A 20,308-nucleotide genomic window follows, 5' to 3' on the forward strand; every position below is an offset into this window, starting at 1 on the left:
TTTATTTTTTATTGTGCACTATTTGTCAAAATGTATCCTGATTTGTTCTGTCCGAGCTCTACCATTCATGATTATTTCACTCGGCGCAGAAATGATGTTCACCTGAGAAGGCAACCCTGTGCCTTATCTAGAAAGGGAACTCATCACTCAGCTTCCCTTATTTTTAATAAATTACCACCGCATGTAAAAACTCAGTCCAACATTGCAACCTTCAAGCGCGAATTGAGAAGGCTGCTTTTATCCAAAGCCTATTACTATCTAGACGAATATATGTGTGATAATGTATAATTGATCTGTGTCGTTTTTTTGTGTGTTTGGTATCTCCTTTTATCTGTAATATTCTCTTGACCATGTTCTATGTTCTATTCCTTGGACCAACAGAACAATAAAAATTATTATTATTATTATTATTATTACCAATGGCGTGTGGTTATGGATCCCCACAGTTACTTAGCATTGCCCAAGAGGGTAGTTTCCTTCATCAAATAAAACAAAAGGCATTGATTGCGATTCATTACCCACCATTAGTGTATTCATAATGCACAAATTATTTGGTTTTACAAATCCCAGCTATTTTCCATCCTGGTTTTGGACCCCCACCAAAAGCAATTCCTTGCAACCCCAATGCTGGACATCGTGTATAACCAATTTTCACCCATCTCATTTGGCATTGCCACAAGCCGTGCAGCTCGTCTTATCTTGTTCCTGTGTTTTCGCTCGTCTTGAGAATGAGTGTCGAGGATTTGTTTGTGTGTTGCAGGATGGTCTGGAGGGATTGCTGCAGTCGCTGGTCCAGTTGCTCTCCTCTGGAGACGTGAATGTGGTGACCTGTGCCGCTGGCATCCTCTCAAACCTGACGTGCAACAACCAAAGGAACAAGGTGGCCGTGTGCCAAGTTGGCGGCGTGGATGCCCTCGTGCGCACCGTGCTGAACGCAGGTGACCGCGAGGAGATCACCGAGCCCGCTGTGAGTACCCAATATTATTATTTTCTCAAGGATTGTTGTCGAATCGTATGGATGTTAAATCCTTAAGCTTGATTCACGTGATCATTTTATCTGTCATTTCCGAGTGATCACTGTCGCGATCATTAGAGTGATCACTCGCAAATGATCGTCACGCACAATTCTTTTCACAATCAGGATGAGGATTCCAATCGCTATTTTTAATCACTCGTCCGGTCGCTTTTTACGTCACTAAAACCCCATATCAACCAATAATAACATATTCCTGTATGGAGCGATTGCAGTGCAACGTTTGACAATCGTGGGAGCGACACAGATAAGCAAACACGCTCTATATATTCATGATGCGGTCCTATGACAACGAGCTTTGATATCGGAAGTGGTGCGAAAAGCGACGACGCGAGGGACTGTGTGATTCAGAAAAATGATCACTATAGAGCGATCACTTAACCCATCATGACGAAAGAAAATGATTGCGTGATTCAGGCTTTAGATTAGCTGATATATTGTCCTCAATGGGGAATGGGGGGGGTGCAAAAACTGTCATTGGCCCAACGTTTTTAAGTTGTAAAAGTAGTAGTTAATTTGCTACTTAATATTAAAAATAACACTCAGCCTCCGTTTTAAAAAAAAAAAATTTTGGCTTGAAATTCGGTGTATTAGCATTTATGTATATCCTTTTTTTTTATCCTCATGTTGCAGCTGTTAGTATTGCATCTTTTTACGAAATAGTTTTTCATGTTTTTTTTAAACAAATATTTATATCATCTATGTGCAAATTTGGAAGTGTTTGTGTGTTTAATTTAAAAACAATTGAAATTAGCTGTGGTATCTCAGTCTAAATTTGATGTTAACATAATTTCTCTTTTCTGTAGAAGAACATCTCTCTTTCATAGGTGTTTTCCTTAAAATTATGTGCTGTTGATCCAGAATCATTGTAACTTATAGAATTTCCTTGTAGCAAACATTTCAGACCTCCCAGTTATACTCCTTACTTCCACATCACCCAAAATCTGCTAAAATCCCAAATCCTGCATCACCAGAGTTTATTCAGTGCCAGATTCAGGGTGCTCAACTTAATAATAATATTCTTGATTGAATTTGATGAATCTTGGTTTCGGTTAAAGATCTGTTTGATCTCCTATCTATGGCATGCAGTGATGACCATATTTTTCGTCTCTGAAGTTTCATGTGTGGAGAACTTTGTCTGAGCATGCCACAAACTGATCCGTAGTTCCCACTACCATGAAAATATTGGCTGCATTTTAATTATTATAAGGAGATTTGGTATCACATTGCCTTTTTGAAATACTTGAGTAAGAGGCTGATAAGTGTGAATCTTTTTATTACCTGCTGTAATAAATATAAAGTCATCGAGAGAATGGCATGAATGGAACTTAGTTCTGCTATGGGCACAAAACTACATGTCTTCAAGATGCATCTTATTCTCAATCGTAGATGTCATCATTAGAGGAGAGGCTATTTTGCCGCCTTGTGTTCATGCATCTCTGCATGTTTCAAGCAGTTTATGGCTGTAGGTATGTGTATTTCTATGAGAAAGTGACAAAATATTAAGTTTAGGTTAATTTGAGATTGTTTCCTCTTTTGTGCTGAGGCTACCCACTGCAAAACCGGAATGAAACTGGCTCAAATCAAGATAAGTTTGTTCCTAGGGGCCGAGATTACGTGGCTCAGATTCAGGAAACTGCTTAAAAAGAAGGGAAGACTTTAGGAATCTTAGTTTTACTGTCGCAATTCCCTGTGCTTCTGGGCTGGCCTTGTGTCGTTACGTGAAATCAAGATATTGTGTTACTTCAAGGCACGTAAAATTGATGTTGCACTGGAAATTACAGCTATTGGACAATTATCCCTGCCCAGATTATCTGTGTTGCGGAGTATCCATGCATGAGTATTACCTTCCTTAGTTGTTTTCCGTGATCTTTATGAAAAATGAAATTGGATATAAAGACACCAGGATTATCATGTTTGAATTCAAAGTAACATGAGGCTCAATATTTCCCTAAGAATTCCCTATTTAAAACTTAATTATACTTACATTATGAGCCTGGATAATTGGGAGTTCACTCTTTATTTTTGATCCTTCTTTAACCAACAGGTGTGTGCCCTCCGTCACCTGACGTCTCGACACGTCGAGAGTGAGATGGCCCAGAATGCTGTGCGGCTCAACTACGGGCTGCAGGCCATCGTGAAGCTGCTGCACCCACCCTCGCGCTGGCCTCTCGTCAAGGCCGTCATTGGCCTGGTGCGCAACCTTGCGCTCTGCCCGGCCAACCACGCTCCACTGCGTGACCACGGAGCCATCCATCACCTTGTGCGGCTCCTCCTCAGGGCTTTCCAGGACACGCAGAGGGTAAGTGGCCTTGTGTGTTTGCGTTGTGCAATCACCCTTCTTGAACAATAGCCCTTCAATTGCAGTAGGGTCGTTTGGAGGGCAAGATTACTATACAGTTTGCAAAGTGGAATTTTAGGAATAATGCACTGGTTAGAGAAGAATTGCTTTCACTGTAATTTTCATAATGAAGGATATTTTTTGGCACGACCGTAGTTGGACCCCTGGTCGGCGCACAATAAACTTTTTCAAAAACATGTAAAATTACTGCAAAAATACAATTAAAATTCATAATTTTATTTGTACTTGTACCATAAAATAAATAATTAATAAGAAATTTATAATTTTACAGAAAAAAAAACAATTAATTTGACTTCCGATGAAACCTTCTTTCATACAACAATCTAACACATACTTTTGACCGTATACAGGCAACAATGCAAAATGTCCGTTAGAATATTTCACCTCTTTCAAAAAACATTCATCCAAATTCTTCTTATAATCCACAGATTCCATCGAAATCATGCTCGAACGTTTTACAAGTGGGTCACTTCGATAATAAATCTGGGATTTGTTGTAAAAAATGCAGTAACCATAACGAGCGGCGCCAATTGGTGAATAAGGGGTTCCAACTCCGGTTCACCCTATTTTTTTTATCACATAATCGTCCATTTTCAGTGGAATTACCCATTAGGTTCTCGTTGATGAATTAAAAAAAACGGGCTAAGAAGTGGCTGCTTGAAGTTTCACCCACATGAATTTGCTTCGAGAATTGGATGGAAATGATTTCCGAAATTATTTGAGGATGGACAAAGAGTGTTTCATGGAGTTACTTGGCAAAACGAAACCTCAAATCGATAGAAAAAATAGGCGATAACGGTACAGACGTTGCGATGCCACAGAAATCGGGCTAGGGCGGTTGGTGGTCTGACAGGACTAACAGCCGGACCATCGGGTCTGACTGCTTTCGTCTGTCGACATGCCTCCACACCAGGGCTGTGTCGTTCATGAATGAATCGTTCAAAATGAACGATTCAAGGGCATGAACCGAATGAATTGAATGTACGTTTTCCACTCGAATCGTTCAAGATGAACGATTGATGGAAGATTAAAATCCACCGAATCCAAATCGTTCAAAATGAGCAGCGAAAGATTCAAATCTGCCAAATCCAAATTGTTCAATGAGAATGATTTGAATTCTGCTTGACTGCGTTGATGCCACCCATGAAAGGCGGTGAATCATCATTTAATCCTGACGAAAAGCCATACAGGTTGGCAATAAAAATGAATTCTTCACCATAATTACTATTAATTTGACTCGTAGGAATATGCGGTATGTATTTAAATGTGACGGAACTAAATATACACTGATATCGTAGAATGTGATAAGAGCTTTTTCACGGAGTAATCAGTTCTATAAGTGTTCATCTGACTATAACAGTGAAACGAAAATTCTTGAGGAACGGGAATTTTTTTAGATGGAATTAAAATGAATTCTTCACTTTGTTATTAAATGTTTTAATAAGAAAGAAAGTTTTTGAAAAATAGTTGCACGCAATGGAGCAGTTAAAAATGTCTGTAATCTGAGGGATTCTGATAATCTGCACTTAGTTTTATAGTTATTTACATTAAGAGTAATTGCATTTCACAATTAATTTATCGTGGACTATTAATTTTCTATAGCTTAACTTTCAGACAAATCGAAGAGGTTTTAAAATCTGAAAGCAATTTATTAGAGATGCCTTTAAAATGAAATGAAATAATCACTGAATTGCTATCCGTCATAATATTTTAAATGCAGTAGGTTGACTGTAGGATTCTCATGGATTCAAGCATGATTAATTCATTACACATACATGTACAGGCGGTCCCCGACTTTCGCACACAATGCTTTCCTGAAAACTTGTACGAAAGTCGAACCATTGACTTCCATACTAATTAGGGGTTACGTTCCATAAGGGAAATGAGCATTCTAAAAATTTAAGCATGCCTTTGAGGTTACATGTTGCAAAGTGCTGTGGCATAGAGGAACTGACACCTACAAAGTATAAATTTAACTGTTGTGAAGTTTCTTACAGATTCAACTTACAAACAAGGTTTCGGAATGCATCTTGTTCATATGTCGAGTACTTACTCTGATGATAATGGTGATAAATGTTTTGTTTTTCAGCAACGCACGTCGGTGGCGAGTGGTGGCGGGGGCACGGGCAACGCAGGCGGAGGAGGCGGAGGCACGTACACGGATGGCGTGCGCATGGAGGAAATAGTGGAGGGCACGGTGGGAGCATTGCACATTCTTGCGCGGGAGTCTCACAACAGGGCGGTCATCCGAGGGCAGCTGGTCATTCCCATATTTGTGCAGGTAAGAGATGCATGCTGTAAGGATCAATTGATCTTCCGTCAGGCAGAATATTTCAATTGCTGACTTCAGGCACAATGTGCCGAAGAGGCAAATATTGATGGCTAAGATCTAACAACACGTATCTTAAATTCGGCCTGTTTGAGGCATATCTTAAACAAAGATTGTTAATAACATATTAAAAAAATAAAATACAAGCAAAACACAACTCTTCGTTTGTAAATGAATGCTTCTTTTTCAGTTTTATGAACTTTTTGTTTTTAATTTCAGTGTACAAGTAAAAAAATCGTTTTTTTGCTCTCCTGAAAAGCTGCTATTTTTGAGATACGTGTTGTTAGAACTTAGCTATCAATGTGCGTAAGAACATAATAACCTCCAAGCATGGCTCTGTGGTACAACTTAAAAGATTAAAGAATCATTATTAGTGTGGTCTTACACTACGATGATGTCTTACGTGCTATGCATAGACCCCTTAACACGCTGTCATAGGGCCCTGGGCTGATCCAGGGAGGTGCGACTTAACATGCTCTTTAGGCTATTAAGTATTGCTATCATGTAATGTATTTTAGTATGTAAATTCTTTAAAATCAGTGTTCTTTATTTTGCCAAGTCATTTTTCCTATTATTTTGCTTAATTGTGCTGTTATTCTGCTTTATTGTGATGTTAATTTGCTTGATTGTGCAAAATAATCCACCACTCATCTGTTGATATAAAAGTGGAAAGGTTGCAATAGTGTGTCAAAACAAACAGCGTCGATGGCTATACTGTCTAGTGGCAAGGAGGAATGAAAAAACACTCGAGCTCTACCTGTCAGATTCATTGCGACCGACAGAAGGTTATTACTGGGTTGCACGAACCTGCTTGAAGTGTAGTCCCGATGGGCGTTGTGTGAATATTTGTGTTTTAGCTAGATATTGTTGTAATCAACATAACTGCACCAACATTCCTCACGGGTTAGAATTCCTTTTGCAGGTTGCTTATCATTAATTTTCTACTTACGATAACGTTGCTCCAAGGCCATGATATAAGGTGTCAAATGGTTCATTTTTCCATTGAGAAAAAGGCAACTGCGAAGTATAAATGCAATTGATGAGGAGCTCTTAATGAAGGTTCCTTGTTCGTTTGGTGTGCCTTCCTTTGTATGCAATGATGCTTCTATTTTTCGTCATCCGAATTGTCTATGTGGACGACATGGGACTGAGCTACGAATGGAAGGCCATCAATAGAATTTTTTCTCTTTTTTATGTCATGGTAGTTGAACTTTTTCTGAACTAAACAATTTCCCGCTAGATTTACACATTACAGTAATACCTCTATACTTCGTAATCGTGGGAACCAAAATTTTGGCAATTTGATGTTTGGAGGTTCACTATAGAAAGGTTTTAGTGATATGCACCATTTTTTTATATCCTTCGGGAAGTGAAAGGCACTGCTGTCTTTTAAACCATAGTATTTGTGCGTTCAAACAAACATGGCTAATCCCTCATCCGCGGGACGAATTGAGCCGGGGGAAAGTTCCTTACGCGGCGCGCAGATCAAAACTGACCCAACTTGTATCTGTGGGTTTAAATGAAATATAGTTTGACCTTCCCACCTCTCCCTCCCCCCCCCCTCCCAAGGCAACGGGGATTCCCGTAAAAATTTAAAAAATGGCATGCCTGTAAATATGTTCTGCATCATTTTGACACGTAAAATTTAACTTTAAGTGGATGCAGGTGGTGTTTATCAAAGCTAGACTTGTGTTTTAAATTTTTTTAAATTTCTCTGAGGCTTTGGAGAGGATCTATCCCCTCATCCCCCAGCCATAATTACGCCACTGCCAGGTGCTCCATATTATCTATGACGTGGTATTTAGAGGGAGAAAACTGACAGCTGGGGTCATTTGCACCATGAGGTAAGAGAGGGAGTATAGAAACCTTGTGTTGGAATTAGTCAGGTGGTAACGACTTGTGACAGTTGTGAAACCAAATATATTGGCTAGACTGGGAGGAGTTTTAAAACGAGAATGAGAGAACATGGACAATGTTTCGTAAATAATGACGACTCATCAGGAATTGCAAGACATTTAAATGACGAACACCACTGGTGCAATTTTGATGCAAAAATTTTACATGCACATGACAAGGGGCGGAAACTGGATTTCTTAAAACTGTTTGAAGTGGTGAATTGCCCCGCTGATTTTAAATTATGTAACGACCATACGTTCCCATTCCACTCACCCCTGCAGAACATTACCCTACCTCCAACCCATCGCCCATTGACGTCATCAGTAATCTCGGAATGAATACACTTTAATAACCCCTCCCCTCTCTCCCTCCCCCCTCCTGAAAGACCTATAAAAAGGCTGTCACCCAAGGCTAAGTACCTTGACAATAGCACAAGTTGCCGAAACCATGGTCGGTGAAAATAAAATAGTGTGGAAACAGACTAGTTGTTTTAATAAGCTGAATATCAAAGATTTCCACCTCATCACGCCAGATACTGTATCTTTTATTAACAGTTCTCAGAAAAAAATGAGGAATTCAATTCAAAGTCTGCAATTTATGTGCAAGCAACAATTATCCATGTGCCAAATACATATAAGCAATCCATAAGTTGACCGCGAACCAATGCCGCAGGACGGGTCGTAAACCCGGAAAGGAGGGAGCACAACTACTCTCGGAGTCCGAGATAATGCAGAGTCCCAGCGGGTAGGGGTCGAAAAAGGTTAGAGCTCTGGGCATATGATTATCCGTGAGACCCATCTTAATTAGTGTCTCGCAAAAATGCACCGCACCAGGGGAAAGAAGAGTCTCTTAGGGCTCAGTACAGCAGTCGTGCTAAGACGAAAACTCCGCCGTCTCGAAAGGGTTAGAGTTACTAAGATCTCAGTTTAGAATCACTCTTTACACAGTTTCTTGCCGAAATATAATTAAGTTGTACTTGCCATGATCCCACCTCTCCCCAGCTTGCGATTTGGTGTGAATAGGCTTGAACCCCTCCCCCTCTAAATGCCTCACGTAATTAATGGATGCACCCTTAATTTATTGTGCTTATGGCAGACCCAGGGGTGCAATTTTTGCTAAATTGTCAAACTTCATAATGGCATTGAGTGTTGATGTGGTAATTGAGCCTTCTAAACCCTGAATCCCTATAATATAGAAAAAGGTTTGTGGGACCAAATATCTGCCATTTTCATAATTCAAATCCGAAAAAATTATAATTGAGGGATGTGTGATGTCTTAGTTTGCTTCTTCATTTCTAAGTTCCCCTGGTTTTATAAGCATAAAGCGTATTAAGCTCATGATGAAATTTATGGGGATTCAACCTTTGGAATCGTTAGCATCAGATAAGTGCACTCAAAATACATTATAAACAAATTCCTTCCCAAAATATTCTTTGATTGTAGGATTTTTTAATTGGTAGATTCGCGTGCATGAGGTTTAGACCAAGTCACATGACGTGATCATGTCTCTTCACTTTTTACTACCTGCTGGAAGAATGAAAGTGTTTACTGACTTAAAATGGGTTAAAATTTCTTATTTTATCATTCATTTCATTTCTCTTGCTTCCCATTCCACAAGGTACTCACTTAAAAAGTGATTTTTTTAAAACCAAGTTCCTTTCCAAAATACGCTTTGATTATAGGATTTTTTTAAATTTGTGGATTCGCGTGCATGTGATTTAGACCAAATCACATGACGTGGTCATGTCTCTCTACTTCTTACTACCTGCTGGAAGAATTCAAGCGTTTATTGGCTTGTCTCTGTCATATCTTATAAATCTGTTTGCATTTCACTCTCCTCAGTTGCTGTTCAACGAGATAGAGAACATTCAGCGTGTGGCAGCGGGCGTTCTCTGTGAGCTGGCTGCCGACAAGGAGGGAGCAGAGATGATTGAGCAAGAGGGTGCCACGGCCCCACTGACAGAGCTTCTGCATTCCCGCAACGAAGGCGTCGGTGAGTGTTCATCAGTGCTGCAATGAGCTCGCTTACTAATTCTTTATCATTTTCTAATGTGATAGAGTTAAAAATATTGAGAGACCCGTGTTTTTTCTGTTTTTCTTTAATCCTTTGCCCACTCCCCAAGCTATTAACACATTCCTTGCTGAGTATGTCAATTAATGTGCTCTGCTGGTTGGGTGAGGAGCCCTTTCTCTGCCCCCGTACGTGACCAATATCCACTTCAGACTCTCCCAATCATGTGGATGGTCTTCAGCAAGCTTCCCTCTTTCAAATCGTGGGTGCGGTTTGTAAATAGCAGCATTTGAACGCAAGTTATGGTGCGAAAACCACTCCCTATTTCTCTTTCTTATTATAATGGCCCATTTTGACGACTTAAATGAAAATCAGGCTCGAATTGAATGTGTGAAAGACTATAAATTGACAGCCTAAACTCTTAAAATATTATTTAAAAGTATTGAAGAAATTTTGGGCATTTTAAAAATTCTTATCCATCTCAGTGATCACGTGAGATTAACCAGGAATTTTGTAAAATTTCTTTAGAAAACCAGGAATTATGCATGAATTTTTCTGCTTTGATTAACCCTTAGTGGTCCAACGTCGAGGCTGGCTCGACAAGTTTAGTGCTACAAGCACTTGGCTTGTCATAGCATCAGGTCTTACTTCGAGTTCAGCTCGACATCGCAAGGCGAAGCGATTTATACAAGGGCAATGTTTCAAGAGATTACCTGATTTGCCGTTAACTTGAAGTTAGACCTGATGCTACGACAAGACTAGTGCTCGCAGCACTAGACTTGTCGAGCCAGCCTCGACGTTGGACCGCAAAGGGTTAAATGGACACCCTATGTAATGAATTGCCATTTTGGGTCTGTGTGAATGACACAGCGTAAATAATTTAAAACCATTGGTTTTATATAACATGGGAGTGTTACAAAATGCGACAAATCTAATGGGATCTAGTGATGCATCATCCTTCTTTTGGTGAATACATAACTGTGCAGTTTGGTCGTGTGCAATGATGAAATATACGGGGCCCTCTGAAACACACTGTGTCGAGCCCAGAATCTGAGCATGCAACTGAGACCAAAGAATCATTTTCGTTCCCTTGAATTGTCCTAATTTAAGTTTCCATGTCGTTATTTGAATGAGATCCAGATTTTGGCACGTACACAATAACATGTTCGTGAAAAAGTCAATCGTGGATGAATTCATGATCCATGAATTATTAAGATTTTTTTAATGTATTCAAATTTTTATGAGACAGTGCAAGATGTATATCAGTGGGATTTAAGCTGAAGATTGTATTTCTAATATCCAGTTATTTCACCATCTTATCAGAACACCTAAATGTTATAGGGTAGTTTCCTATTATTTTTTGCCTAAATTGGAAGATTTATTACTGCAGGAGTACGTATGTCACAGTTTTAGATTTTTAAATGAGTATATCTATTTATTGCAATTAAATGAAAAGTGAAAATTTTCAAGCACGGGAAAACGTGATGGCTAAGTGTGAATGCTGAGAAAACCCCATATGGCATCATTCTGGTTCCCACTGTCGCAGGGTGAGGTGATCTTGGGGCGAGGTTTTGAGCACTGGTATGATGCAGGCTGCTATCAGGTAGCATAGAGTACCCTGCTAGCAGGTAGCGCTTGGCTTATTAAAGATTATTATTGCCCTATCAAACGAAGGAAACGTTCCGAACTTATGTATTTTTAATGTGTGATTATTAAGGTATGTTTCCCTGAGCTCTGTGCCTCATGCATGCATTGGTAATCTCAGACGATGTAAAACTCCTATCTACTCGTATAGAAACTAAGTCCCTGTGACGTCACTTGGAGTAGCATCGCATGGGTGCCAATCCTGTCTTTTTCAAATGAGGTTAAAAATGACCATTAAAATTCATCTAAGCTGGGATTTCTAAAACCAAATAATTTTAATATTATGAATACACTAATGGTGGGTAATAAATCGCAATTGATGATTTTCTTTGATGGAGGAAACTAACCTATTGTGATGCCATGCTTGGCTTAACAAGTCATGAAAGCTAAATACTGGAACACACAATGTTCCCATTTGGGAAAAGAGTGAAAGTAATACCTATTTGAACTACTTAAAATGCCATTTCAGATGTATACAATAATATTTCCTGTGAAAATCATTGATGCAAAAATGACCTGCACAGTACAGGCATCCCCCGAGTTACGTAAGAGATGCGTTCCGGCAGACTATGCGTAAGTCGAAATTTACGTAAGTCGAACCTTTGCGTTGGCGCTTCAGATATTGCTGTATAACAAGTTGTATCGTACAGGAATGAGTGCAACCACATACGCCACCACATCCATCGCTAGAACTGCAAATTTTCACGTTGATTGCTGACTTGGGATTTATAAGCGATTTTTCTACAGAAATTAATGAAATTTCCTTCGTGGAATGACAAAAATGGGTCACTTTGTTATTTTTAGCACGTAAAAAACTCTATAACTATTCGATATTTTTTCTACCATAGGTTGTACGAGCGAATATCTACTTCTTCGCGCTCGCATTCGAAAATTAACGTAATCATTTGAAATACGGTTATCGCTTATGTAAGTACGGATTTACGTAAGTCGAGACATACGTAACTCGGGGGATGCCTGTACTACAGAAACATAATGATGGGAGTGATAAGTACTTCATAATCTTTCATCTCTGTTTTTCAGCTCTCTATGGGTTAGTAAAATTGATAAAAGTAATTCTTATTCAGCAAATATATTAAATAAATTATAATATTACAAATAACAATGATGGAGCACAAGTGGCAGGAGTATGGGATTTGATTGAGACAGATTTTTGTCCACGAACTAAATTAAAATATAAGGGAAAGCTGTGTAATTCTTCCAAAACAGCTTTAAGTGAGCAGTTTTTGTGTTACTCACCTTTTAGTCAAATTAAGCTGGGAGCTGCTAGAGATTTGGAGGCAATGCGTTTGGCTTAAGCTGGCAGGAGCAATTTAGTACGCACATCTTTTACAGCCACACACACTGTTGTATTAGAACTGCTCTTAATTTTGCAGGTTTAACACACATGCTATGGACGTAATATTATGGTTGATATTGTTAATCTTTCTGAAGATTGCCATGGACGTAATATTACGTCTTTCCATTTAATTGGCTTTGTATGCGTGAAGCCGTTATATTTCGCCCATGGTACTTTTCCAGTTTACTGCTTAGTGGTTCTGTTATTTCAAAAATCAACTGCTCGATGGAAAAAGAGGTCGATGGATTATTAATTCCCTATCAATCGAAGGAAACTTTCCGACCTTAGCCAGTTTTAATAAGGTGATTATTAAGACATATTTACCTGAGCTCTGTGCCTCATGCATGCATTGGTAATCTCAGACGATGTATAACTCCTATCTATTCTTATAGAAGCTAGGTCCCTGTGACGTCACGTGGAGAGGAATCGCAGGGGCGCCAATATGGCCTTTTTCAAATTAGGATAAAATTAACCATTACCATTCGTCTAAACCGGTATCTTTAAAACCAAATAAATTGCATTTCATGAATGTACTAATTGTGTGTAATGAATAGCAATCAATGCCTTTCGTTTTCATTGATGAAGGAAACTACCCTATTAATTGCGAGAGTCTACTTTGGTAGTGGTGGACTTAAATTCTCTTTCCATTTGCACTTGTGGTTATAAATACCGCTCCCTGTTTGCATGCAATGATGTTTTCACTTGGCTGTTGTTCTTAATACAAATTAAAATATGTGGAGAACAGTATCTGAGCATCAAACTGGAGTAGTAATTATGTAGATACGTTATAAGGTTCCAAGAAACAGTAAGATACATTCCCACTGATGCGTAGTGAGTTCAGTATATTCTTGCTTTATGTTATTAATCTAATACAGGGGATATGATTGTAAAGAGAAGTCTATTTTGTGTTGAATCGAGATTACAGCAGAACCCTGATTATGCGGCTGCGGTTTATCCGGGTTGCGGATTATCCAAGTATGAATTATACTCTCGCTCAATTTTTTCTGCGATCTTTACAGAAAAATAAAATCGGATGCAAAATCATCGGAATTACTGCATTAATGCTAGGATACACCGTGCTTATTATTTCCGTTAGAATCCGTTTTGTAAAACGGAAGCGATCGTGCGCTAGCTGCATTAACAGGAGCATCGTGTTCCTGCTTTCCAAGCCTCGCAGTGCACGACCGCGGTCCTTGATCACGGATACACGTCGCACTGCCGTTGCAACCTGGGCAACTTGTGCGAGATGCAACTACGTGGTATGGTACTTGACAGTGTAGTTTCCGATATCGAGCGGTGGTTTTGAAGCATTCGTGCAAACTACTTTACTGTATCCGTGATCATACAGTCACGGATGTGTGGTTTTCGAAACCAGGCCTTACATGGAGCATTAATGATGCGAGTACAACCACGTTATCACTGCTAAATAGATCGCTAACTGGCGAAGAAAGCTCTCATTGAGTCCGGGAAGCACTCTAAAATAACAGAATACCTGCATAAATAATATTATATTGTTTGTTTTAGGTAAATTAAGAACATTGCAAGATATATAAGTAAAAGTTTAGCTTATCCGTGTTTTCCAATTATTATATCCGTCTCTCCCCATCATTAGCCCAAGTAATCGGGAGTGTAATGTATTTCTAGCTGAGGAATCTGTTTTAAGAGCATGTAAATTTACATAAACCCTTCCCTGCCGGTGTCTACAATTGGAAAACGTTTTCCGTGCTACGAGTAGCATAAGAATATTTTAAGTCTCTTTTTATGGAGATCTTTTTTGGCGTGGACTTACCCTGCTGTTTTCTTTAGGGATGGCAAGTGAAACGAAACATAAATATTTCATTTCTACCCGGAGGGAAACGAGAATACGAGGCCTATTTTTAGTATTGTTCCCGCACAAAATTAAAATTACCAATGAGGTTAGTTTTTATTTTCGCACATAGCCTTACGAGGAAGTCGCTATTAAACCGCTTGGTACTCAACGTGTTTAATGCTGTTAGGTTACTGTCCTTGGGGGCCATAGACATTTATTTATCATTGCAACAAGGCGACAGACAATAGGGTGGTTTCCTATAATTTTTTTATTGCCTAAATCGAAAAATGATTGCTCCTGGAGTACGAATTTCACACTTTTAGATTTCTACATGACGCTATCTATTTTTTGGGATTAAATGAAAGGTGAAAATTTTCAAGCGGGCGAAAACGCGACGGCTAAGTATGAATGCTGGGAAAACTCCGTGTGACGTCGTTCTGGTTCCCGCTGCTGCAAGTGAGGTGACCTTGGGGCGAGGCTTTGAGCGCTGATACGAAGCAGGATGCTAGCACGTAGCGCTTGGCTTAAATAAGGATTATTATTCCCCTATCAAATGCAGGAAACCTTCCGACCTTAGGCAGTTTCAATAAGTGATTATTAAGACATATTTACCTGAGCACTGTGCCTCATGCATGCATTGGTAATCTCATACGATGTAAAACTCCTATCTACTCATATAGAAACTAGGTCCCTGTGACGTCACGTGGAGTGGCATCGCATGGGTGCTATTCTGGCCTTTTTCAAATGAGGACAAAATTGACCATTGCCATTCGTCTAAACCGGTATTTCTAAAACCAAATATTTTGTATATTATGAATACACTAATTGTGGGTAACGAATCGCAATCAATATCTTTCATTTTCTTTGATGAAGGAGACTACCCTATTGCTTCCCTCAGCGGTCAGCCAGAGCGGTGTACTGCAGTTTGCTTTGAAAAATCCGCAAAAGCTATGTCCGACGTCAGGTCTTCTGCGTTTGAAAATGCCCGTCAGCTCCACTTTTGGCTCCACTGTCTGGTGCGAAAGGGTTGAGAGGAAATACTCTCTTTCCGTCTGCTACTGTGGCAATTGATGCTGCTCCCTGTATGCATGCAATGATGTTTTCACTTGGCTGTTGTTCTTAATACCATGTGTGGAGAACAGTGTCTGAGCATAAAACTGGAGTGGTAAGTGGTGAACGCAGGGCAGACGAAGGGAAAACTCTGCCGAGAAAGTTTTGGCAGTGGTCAGAAGAATCCTCAATGCATTCAACGTTTGAGAGCACTATGAGTCACTGCCCTCAAAAGATATTGTCGGATGTTATGTGATCAATAAGGCCAAAACACAAGGTTGTAAAAGGAAAATTCATCTTTATGTGCTCACATTTGAATGAATGAGGTTTGTCAGATGAATGAAAGCCCAAAAAGTATCTAGTTTTGAATTTTGACACGTACGAGGAGAAGTGAGTCTATAAGTGGTGAAGACGAAGTAACTGGCTGAATTGGTAGCATAGTGGTAGTCTGTGTAGAAGCAAATATGGTGCAATTATTGAGTATAAATTTGCATCAAGGCCGTTTTACAGTCAGTATTTAAGTTCGAAAGTCAATATTAATGCATTTAATGCAGCAACAATTTCCATGTTGATGTTCATACTGAACTCGTGATATAAGTTAATATTTATCATTGAATTTTGTTTAAAAATTGTAAACGCTGCTCAAAAGACAAAGAATTCAATTCTTAGTTTATATTTTTTGAGAAAAGAAGATATATTTACTTCGAAACCTGACTGGATAAACAATTGTATGACCGCGGTCACTTACTGCTAAGAGGAGTAACATAAGACGAGGGGTCAGGGTACCTGCTCCCGGATTCCGAGGGTAAAGCCTAAGCCCCGCAGTGTTGGGTCCCGAAATGAAGACGTCGTACACCCGCGACCATCATAAAAGGGGGAGAGCTAGGAAACTTAAATATTCAGTATTCGTTTACTAGTGTAAGAAAATCTCCGACGAAAATATACAGCTTTCGTCTCCCAGGTCAAGAAATGTCCACACGTACATTTACGTCTTCAGCAGGGAAAAGGTCAATAGCATTGTAACATTCAAAATCTTACAAAACCGTAAAGTATTTGTCATTATTTCTCAAAAAGAAGGGATCTTTCTCAGAAATTTGGAAATCTTCTTTCAAAGTTTTCCAATGCAAACCTTCAAATTTTTGGTCCCGTGAAGGTAGTAATAGGTAGAGTCTTCTGTAGTAGTGGTGGACTTAAATTCTCTTTCCATTTGCTATTGTGGTTATAAACACTGCTCTCTGTTCGCATGCAATGATGTTTTCACTTGGCTGTTGTTCTGAATACAATGTGTGGAGAAGAGTGTCTGAGCATGGAACTGGAGTGGTAATTATATTGCAAAGCGTAAGGGTTCGTAATTATTTTTATACAGTGCCAAGAATGAATCTTAATTCTGCCTTTGTATATTAATGGGTTTTTATCACAATTTTGTGAAGCTCACATAGTATACAGGGTGTCCCATTTGTCTTGACCACCCGAAATAACTTTTTGTCCGGATGCGAATTCAAAAATGTGTCAAGCAAAAGTTCATTAGCCCAGGGGGGACATTAATCAGCATGATTGCCTTCCTTATGCGCTCTGGCCTTTTTCAAATGAGGTTAAAATTGAATGTTGACATTCATCTAAACTGGGATTTCTAAAACCAAATAATTTGTATATTATGAATACTTTAATGGTGGTTAAGGAATCGCAATCAATGGCTTTCGTTTTCTTTAATGAAGGAAACTACCCTATTTAGTGGCCGCTAAATACATTTTATTGAACGCGTTTGAATTTTGCTTCAGCTGTGGCGAAAGTTAAGGAATCTTAGTGGGTTTTGAAACGGTTATGGCCGGATTAAAGTGTTGACACCACTTCCATTTGCATTTCATTTACAGTAGAATCTCATAATACCAAAATTCAGGGGCCCCAAAAAGTAGCCCAATTTTTGTTGTGACATTTAATTTTATTATTTTCATTGAATTTTCCATGATTTAGTAGCTTGTAGTGTAAGTTCCTGTATGTGCGACCAAATTCATTAACATTCAATGCCTTCTTACGAACCTGTGAAGTATGATTTTAAATTGTAAAGATATCATTTGTTGGTGGTGAACTAAAGTTAATGCTCAGTTTTTACCTCCTATGAGACGTGAATAAATGTTATTTCATGAAAGGAATTCTTCTAACAAACGTATTATTCAATGGAGACAATGCCTGCACTGAAAATTCAGCTTGGAGAAAATCATAAGTGCATAGAAATTAATAGGTATTAGTTCTACCTTCATTACATTAGGGGAGTTTTATTATCGAACCACTCCCCAGTGCCCATGCAATGTAGGGGAGCACCATCACATATCGGGAGACGTCATTCTGGTTCCGCTGTCGCAAAGTGAGGTGACCTTGGGGCGAGGATGTGTGCGCCGCTGAGATGCAGGCTGCTAGCAGGTAGCGGAGTACCCTGATAGCGGATAGTGCTTGGCTTAAATAAGGATTATTAATGCCCTATCAAACGAAGGAAACTTTCCGAACTAAGGTAATTTTAATGGGTGATTATGAAGAGTTGTTTCCCTGAGCTCTGTGCCTCATGCATGCATTGGTAATCTCAGACGATGTAAAACTCCTATCTACTCGTATATAGAAACTAGGTCCCCGTGACGTCACGTGGAGTGGCATCGCATGGGAGCCAGTCTGGCCTTTTTCCAATGAGGATAAAATTGACCATTGCCATTCGTCTAAACTGGGATTTTTAAAAACAAATAATTTGTATATTGTGAATGCACTAATGGTGGGTAACGAATCGCAATCAATATCTTTCGTTTTCTTTGATGAAGGAAACTACCCTATTGCTTCCCTCAGCGGTCAGCCAGAGCGGTGTCCTGCAGTTTGCTTTGAAAAATCCGCAAAAGCTATGTCCGACGTCAGGTCTTCTGCGTTTGAAAATGCCCGTCAGCTCCACTCGATGTCCGGTGCGAAAGGGTTGAGAGGAAATACTCTCCTTCCATTTGCCCTTGTGTTTATAAATACTGCTCCCTGTATGCATGCAATGATGTTTTCACTTGGCTGTTGTTCTTAATACAATGTGTGGAAAACAGTGTCTGAGCATAAAACTGGAGTGGTAAGTGGTGAACGCAGGGCAGATGAAGGGAAAACTCTGCCGAGAAAGTTTTGGCAGTGGTCAGAAGAATCCTCAATGCATTCAACGTTCAACATATCGGAAGAAGTAAATGAAGATATTTGCCAGGGAATAGGGTAGTTACCTTCATCAAAGAAAACAAAAGGCATTGATTGCGATTGGTTACCCACCATTAGTGTATTCATAATATACAAATCATTTGGTTTTAGAAATCCCAGTTTAGACGAATGGCAATGGTCAATTTTAACCTCATTTGAAAAAGGCCAGATTGGCACCCATGCGATACCACTCAATGTGACGTCACAAGGACAGTTTCTATATGAGTAGATAGGAGTTTTACATGGCCTGAGATTACCAATGCATGCATGAGTCACAGAGCTCAGGGAGAGATTTCTTATTAATCCTTATTTAAGCCAAGCGCTGCCTGCTAGCAGGGTACTCTACGCTACTGCCATGCTCGGCAGCAAGCACCCTTCATCGTAGTAGCATTCATAGCCTTGTACCCAGGTGGCCTCACACAGCAGCAGTCAGACGTCACACGGGCTTTTCCCAGCATTCATGCTTAGCGGTCGCGTTTTCGTGCGCTTGAAAATTTTCACTTTTCATTTAATCGCAAAAAATAGATATCATAATTAAAAAATCCCTAAGCGTGAAATATGAACTCCAGGAGTAATAACCTTTCGATTTAGGCAATAAAAAAATAATAGGAAACCACCCTATTGTGTTTCTGTGCTAAGGGAGTTCCACAAAGTATTGGCCACTGCAATCGCTTTATTTAAAGGTTTTTTATTTACCCTAATTTTTCTACGCATCACATCTTTCTCTCCTGTCTAGATGGATATTTCCCCATGAATTGGTGAACAACTGTGAAAATTTTTAAAAATTTTCTTTAAAAGTCTTGAAAATTTCTGGTTGGAAGTCTGTGTGGCTACGGCGGTTGACGCATTGGTGTTTTTTTCTCCTTCCTTCCTCAGCCACGTATGCCGCTGCGGTGCTGTTCCGCATGTCTGAAGACAAGCCGCACGACTACAAGAAGAGGCTCTCGATGGAGCTGACCAACTCGCTGTTCCGAGAAGAGCAGAACATATGGAACGGAGGGGAGCTGGGCATGGGTCCAGACCTTCAGGTGAGTGCGTCGTCGCGATGCGGCGTCGTTGTTGTCATTTGCTCACTGGGCACGCTAAAACGCACTGTGCACTTATTGTACGAAAAATCCGCAGAGGAAAAAATCATTCGCCTTGACCGGGATTCGAACCCGGATCCCTCTATTTCCATCCATATTGTTACACTGTTGACCTCCCGATATCATTAGGCGGTCAAATGCCACAGAGGACAGGGCAGGGTTTCAAGCCAGTAAAAGCAGAAAATTCGTGCACAATTCCAGGTTTTTTGAGGGAAATTTAACAAAAGTCAACATAAAACTTAGGTGATTACTGCATTATATAAGAGTTTTAAAACACCCAAAATTATTACTACTAAAACTACAAAATAGTTATTATTGCTTTTACAAGGACGAGGAAAATGACACAAAAAATTTCAAAAATGTTAGCACACTCAGGAAAAAACCTTTTATTCACAAGAGGTACGCTTACACCAAGAACAAAAAAACAGTTTCATCAAACATAAACGCAACCTTGGCAATGCCTTTCTGAACTCCACCCAGGCCCTGCAACCACGTTATACAGACACAAAAATGAACTTATTTTAGTTT

General features: G+C 39.6%; 1 protein-coding gene across 3 annotated transcripts in view; it reads left to right on the forward strand.

The window, feature by feature from the left end:
* Window positions 1-20,308, forward strand: part of LOC124170217 (armadillo segment polarity protein) — a 99,077-nt gene that overhangs the window by 59,932 nt on the left and 18,837 nt on the right. For all 3 annotated transcript variants that reach the window (XM_046548916.1, XM_046548915.1, XM_046548917.1), the window contains 5 exons: window positions 761-967; window positions 3,081-3,335; window positions 5,485-5,676; window positions 9,462-9,612; window positions 19,572-19,723. In XM_046548916.1, the coding sequence (XP_046404872.1) occupies window positions 761-967; window positions 3,081-3,335; window positions 5,485-5,676; window positions 9,462-9,612; window positions 19,572-19,723 (957 nt within the window). The remainder of the gene's footprint in view (window positions 1-760; window positions 968-3,080; window positions 3,336-5,484; window positions 5,677-9,461; window positions 9,613-19,571; window positions 19,724-20,308) is intronic.

This window comes from Ischnura elegans, chromosome 13 (assembly GCF_921293095.1).
Source record: "Ischnura elegans chromosome 13, ioIscEleg1.1, whole genome shotgun sequence".
NCBI classification, from domain to species: Eukaryota; Metazoa; Arthropoda; class Insecta; order Odonata; family Coenagrionidae; genus Ischnura; species Ischnura elegans.